The sequence below is a fragment of the Bufo gargarizans genome, chromosome 8 (genome assembly GCF_014858855.1).
Source record: "Bufo gargarizans isolate SCDJY-AF-19 chromosome 8, ASM1485885v1, whole genome shotgun sequence".
NCBI lineage: Eukaryota > Metazoa > Chordata > Amphibia > Anura > Bufonidae > Bufo > Bufo gargarizans.
In genome coordinates, this window is record NC_058087.1 from 185506675 (window position 1) to 185512674 (window position 6000).

Genomic DNA, 6000 nt, shown 5'->3' on the forward strand with positions numbered 1-6000 from the left:
TATAAAAAAGAATACTTCAATATGTCCTGAATGGCTTTGTCATTATCTCATCTTCATGACTTTTTTAATTTCTGTATATACGTGCGCTTAAATTTTTTTTTTTTTACTCCCATAATACTCGAGGATGTTTATAATTCCTGTGACCGCACTTGTGACTCCTGGCAGTCGGTGGTCAGGTTAAATACTTGTGGATTCTGCGGTTCTATTAATGTGGCCAAATAAAGACTGAATAAGCATAGCAATGAAGATCCCTGACCCCTGTAATCCGCTCAGTCCCAAAACGAAAGAGTTACATGGTAAGGTTTTGATTTCTCACTTTCTCTAATATCTTTGCTTGCTGTCAGTGAATGTCAATCTTCAAAACCACGTTATAACCAAACAGTACCATATGAGAAAGGGTTTTCAGGCTCTGGGAGTAAACTAACTTTCCTTTGACAGCAAGCAGAGCTTTTGAACTGGTGAGGAATTAAAACACAAAGCATATTGCAAACAGTAGAACTTTTTATTAAATAGGGATTAAGGCAGATCTTGTCCCAGTAGGTTAGGAATCACTGAAAATGCTGCACTACAGTGATAAATGCAATTGACAATATATGGCTAAACCCTCACACTGATATTAAAATGAGACTTTCGCCAATATATTCTTATATCAAGAACATACCGGAGCCCATGCACCCCGTCAAGGTCTCTCAAAATGGCACGGGACCTAACGCTAACCTACCTATGCCGTATGGACAATTTATGATAGGTGCATAAAGCCCGACACACGGCCAGCAGCTCCCAGTTACCTCCAGCGTGAAATCACACATATACAATGGGAGGAGGCTGTGAGTCCCACCTAGAACTGGCTCATGTGATGCAGGCTGCCCAGGTGCACCTGAATGTTACCCATAGATCAAAATTAAGGCACATTCAAACCTGAGGTTGCCCCACTTCCAGGCATACGAATACAGACAAAATCACTGAATAAAGTGGTCTAAAAGGCAGAAGACGCTCAAAACTCCTAATGCTGTAGCGCGTTTTTACCCAGGGGAGCAAATCCTGCCCATGTGATCCGTTGCAATCCCCAGCGAAAATGCATGCATGTCTCAGTAGGTTAGTTGGTTAGGACTATAGGTGAGAGGTCTTGAAAGCCACACGGTGACTATGGTGCGTTTTTTTTTTAAAGGAATTGTTTCATCATCATATTCATTCCTTCCTGGAGATGGGGGTCATTCGTATGACGACCATCTGTGATATCAGGCCTCGTGCACCCCTGTAGCTTTCTGCAATGTCATATCTGTCCTATAGGCAGGCAGTACGCAGGCTGAAGATTTAGATGTGATTTCTTATATGCACATATGGTACATAATCTACCACATCTGTCGTCCATTGCAGTGCAAAAGACCATGAACCTCTGCCTCCACCTACTGGACACATGAGGAAATGTCATTATCTTTTTTAGTCTGCACCACGGGTTCTACATAAGAGGATAGCGTGATTTTCTTGTTTAGATATTTATAATACAAGATTATTTTCTCTTTGGATCGATGACATGAAACCCTGCTTTTTATCATTTTTCATCTTTTCCGAATGAGACTATTCCCAGGCCTCTCACATAAAAAAAAAATCATTCTGTTTCTGCTTAATTCCCCAGAGATCAGTTTTTGGCAGAACAGCAAAGTTTACTGTTCCCGACAAAGACTGCTTTCCCATATTTACGCATGCCACATGAAAGTATCCAAAGGAACAGGAGGTCTACGATGGCTGTGGTGGGGAGCGACAGGGGTCCACATTTGAACATATTTATAAATCCAATATTCTGTGCTACATTTTTCAAATATATTTTTTTAGGAATCAGAACTTCATTTTTCAGCTTCACATCCGCTGCATAGACACAGAGGCAAATGTTATAATTTTGTCTACTTGCAGCCACCACTAGAGGGAGCTCCATGCTCACTGCAATTATTATTGAGTTTAATTTGCAGACAGTATGCAGTAAGCTCTGGAGCTCCCCCTAGTGGTGGCTGCAGGTAGTGACTATAGGCACAGAATTCTGGATCTATCTAGGTTAATAAAACAACATGGTGGACATTCTGTTTTAGGTAATTTGGGAGTTCCTCATGCTTCTTGCCTGTATGTATAATCAGCTTCCCCTTGCCTTATTTCCTCCTTCTCATTGTCATTTGTCTCCTTTGTACAGCTGTCCCCTTTAAGCAGTCCCTTGGCTAAATTACCCGGAAACCTCTTACCTGCTTGTCCTGAAGAGAGACTGTCCTGTTCCCTGCACGGCACCTCCTCTTCTCGCCTGGAAGCCTCTCCCACCTTCCCATTTCCGAGCGCGAATGGCTCTGAGAGGTTTAGTCTCCGGTCCTTTTGTTTTCTTTTTGGACTTTGCTGTAATAAGGCGCATACATTTCCTGTCTATTGCACTTAAAGCGGAGGCATATGTTCAGGTTTTACATATGTTATGTAGAACGAGTGAACTTTTTGTCATTTTTTTTGTACAAAATGACATCATTTTGATGCTGTATTTGAGTATAAAGTGGGCTTTTGTCTATTGGAGACGCCCACTTTGTGTAAATGTGAGGACTACACAGACGTGGCGTCTTATTATTGCATCGTCGTATGGTCTCATAGACAAGTCTAATGTATGTTTGCTAGTCTTGAGTGCATGTCCAGATATATATGAGTCCCTCACTCCATTTAGGGTCCCAAAAATTGCATTTGAGGTCCAGTAGGAAATACAAACAATAAAAAATTAAATGTATTAAATTAGAAAAATGTTAGAATTACTAATTTTTTATGTTTTTGGTATCTTGGTTAGGGTGAAGCGCGGGGGGGAGAGGGGTGCTGGCTGCCATTGCATGCACCCCATTCCTGATCGAGCATGCGTCCTTCCTCTCCATTCCTCTCTGTGGGACTGCCAGAGACAACTGAGCAGTGCGCTCGGCTTTCTTCAGCAGTCCCCTAGAGAATGAATTCGCAGTGGGCATGCTCGACCACCACTTCATTCATATCGGAGGACACAGAATCCCCATTCTCGTGATGGTTGGACTCCTCATGATCAGACATTTACCCCCTCTCCTGTGGATAGGGGATATGTTTAAATCTTGGCACAACCCTCTCCGAGACTGTGATCATGAGAAGCCTTGATGAAAACAGCAAATTGCTTTCAGTGGAAATACCTTCAACCTGGCATTGGTCTGATTGGTAGGGATTCTGATATAAATGAGGTTGGAATATTTGATAGTATCTTAAAGGGGGTTTCCAGGATTTACATATTGATTACCTATCCTCAGGAGAGTTGAAATAATTCCTCGCCTCGCTGGGTGCACGTGCCTTTTTAGGTCCTTCTCTACGCTTCGGACCATATATTAGTCATAAGAACAATTTCAGACGGCACACCGGCTTTGCGTTTTCAATATGAGGTGCAGTGGTCAAGAACATCAGCAACGTTTCGGGTCTATATTTGTAACGACCCTTTTTCGAGCTAGTAACTGCGCTCATCGCGGTGTGAGGAACAAAGCCGGTGTGCCGTCTGAAACTATCCTCAGGAGAGGTCATCACTATGAAATTGGTGGGGGTCTGACTCCCGGCACCCCCGCCGATCAGCTGTTTGAGGAGATCGCAGCGCTTATCAGTGCCTCCTTGCAACTAACCAAGCACAGCGCTGTCCATTTGATAGTGGCTGTGCTTGGTATTGCAACTCGGCCTCATTCACCTGAATGGGATTGAGCTGCTCCTAGGCCACGTGACCAATAAACGCGACGCCACATGGCCAGGAAGAGGCTTAAATACTGATGGCCTGTTCATGCAGTTGATCGGCGGGGGTGCTGGGAGTCGTATCCCCATCAATCTCATACTTATGGCCTGTCCTGAGGAATAGGCTATCAATATCTAAATCCCGGAGAACCCCTTCAAAGCGGTTGTCAGGCTCATAACATTTTTTTAATTAAGTGGTCAGAATGCTATAAGAAATTAAGTCATAACGATCCCTTTAATGGCGCCTCCCAGGTTCCTTGCCGGTTTCTTTTTCCTGATCCCTCTTGACATGGATTTCCACCAATCACCTGCTGGACTGTCACATTCCTAATGCTAGGAGGGAGCAGTGAGTAGAGACTGGGGATGCAGCGGAGGTTTGGGTGACGTCTTTCATTTTTATACATTATTTTGACTCTTTTTAAAAAATGTTATCGGCCAGACAACCCCTTTAATGTGCATTAACAGCATCCGATGGCCACGTATGACACAATTTTTTTGTGTTTTTGCTATAAAAATTCAGAAAATATATCTTGGCCCTCGAGATTGTGCTCTGACCTATTTTACCAGGGATTTTTTTTTTCTTATTTGAATCTGCCTTTGTGAACACGCAGCCTCCATAACCCACTTTGAAGAAATGCTTTCCTTAAGTCGAGTGAAAAGACGTCTTATTTTGCTTTTGTTCACAGGCCTTTTAATATTTCCCCACGTTAATCTTACATTCGCAGCTGGAGGGGCCCCCACTGTGTTGTGCTGTGCTCCCATTTCTTTGTAATATAATGCTTTCCGCCAGCTGAACATTTCGAATAAAAAAAAAAAAATATCTAAAAAAAAAAAAAATTAAGCCTCAGGCCAGCTTTAGATTATTTAAAAACCATCTGTGATCCTTCTTAAAAATTACATAAGGTCGATTATGAACGAGATTTTACATGAAAAGACACTTCGCTTGAAATCGACATAGGCACAATTTTTTCAAAATAAAAATGCTATGCCTAAAATGTGCAATTTGACATCAAAGATTTTGTAAAAAAAGAAATAAAAAAAAGTTTAAAAATACAATAAATAATGCAATAAAATATAAAAAAAACTAACTATATAAAAAACGGTAAAAATGGCATAAGATATATGAAAAAAATACAATGCAGACAAGATAGAAAGCAGTATACGGTATTTCAGATAAATATATAACATTAAAAAACTAAAACATTGCAATCAGTTTTTTCCATAAAACTAAAAAATTGTACAATATATATTTATTTTTGGACGGTTTTTATCCCAAATTTATACATATATATATATACTTTTTATTTTTTTTTTCAAAATAGAAATACAAAAAAAAGTTAAAAATGTTGAAAGCAAAAAAAAAAGAAATATAAAGAAAATCATTTTACAAAAAGATTAAATATATCGCCAATATAACAACATAATTAATATTTTATATTTGGGAACAAAAAATTAAATCTTTGCCTTTATATAAAATCATATAAAAGAGTCTACGAGAATGTATAACTGTCTTGATCTAAAATATTCAACTTTGCTTTTCTATTAAATATATAAAAAATACGTTGTTTTTTGTTTTCCATTTTTCTTATTTTTCATTATATGTATTTTTTTTTTATACATTTTTAAACAGGAATAAAATTCCCCTGGAATGCCAAATCTATATAGCGGATAAAGTCTTCACTGCCCGGCCAGATTCCCGGATATCACAGAAGGAGGAGGACACAGAGAGTTTAGAGTCTTCCACTGTATTTTGATGCTGCCTCGGCCTTCTTCAGGTGCCTTTATGCAGGGGGTGATGTGCGGCCTGTAAATAGTCACTCTGCACATGGTGGACGTCGGTGTATAATAACATTATTATTATTACCGCTACATATCTATATGACGCGTAATAAACCTAACTTATTATGAAGTTGAATGTGAATATTCTTGATTTTGGATACATTCGGGCCCTTTAAGAAGCACCGTATAGCGCATTGTGCAGCTGACTGGGTCTGGCGGCAGCCCATAGAAATCGACAGATGTTTCTAATGAGACGTCTGTAATTTCATGGGACGCCCTGTAGACGGGACGCCCTGTAGAGTCAGCAGCAGGAGACGAGCGCGCTGCTCTTGTGGGGGGGCAGTGACCTGTCTATGCGCGCCATGTTGTTAGTGAGGGCAGGGCCACGTGGGACAATGTCATGATGGCAGGAAGGGAATGGAGACAACAGCAGGACAGAGTATTTAAGGAGAGAAGTGAGGATGGGGCTTCATGTGA

At 40.5% G+C, this 6000-nt stretch overlaps 1 protein-coding gene across 3 annotated transcripts in view; it reads left to right on the top strand.

The window, feature by feature from the left end:
• Nucleotides 1-5653, top strand: part of LOC122944518 (regulator of G-protein signaling 11-like) — a 129728-nt gene extending 124075 nt beyond the window's left edge. For 2 of the 3 annotated variants that reach the window (XM_044302890.1, XM_044302889.1), the window contains 2 exons: nt 2183-2337; nt 5375-5653. In XM_044302890.1, coding sequence (XP_044158825.1) covers nt 2183-2337; nt 5375-5498 — 279 coding nt within the window. In that variant the 3' untranslated portion in view covers nt 5499-5653. The remainder of the gene's footprint in view (nt 1-2182; nt 2338-5374) is intronic. The other variant, XM_044302891.1, reaches the window with a different exon arrangement.
• Nucleotides 5654-6000: the final 347 nt, after the last annotated feature.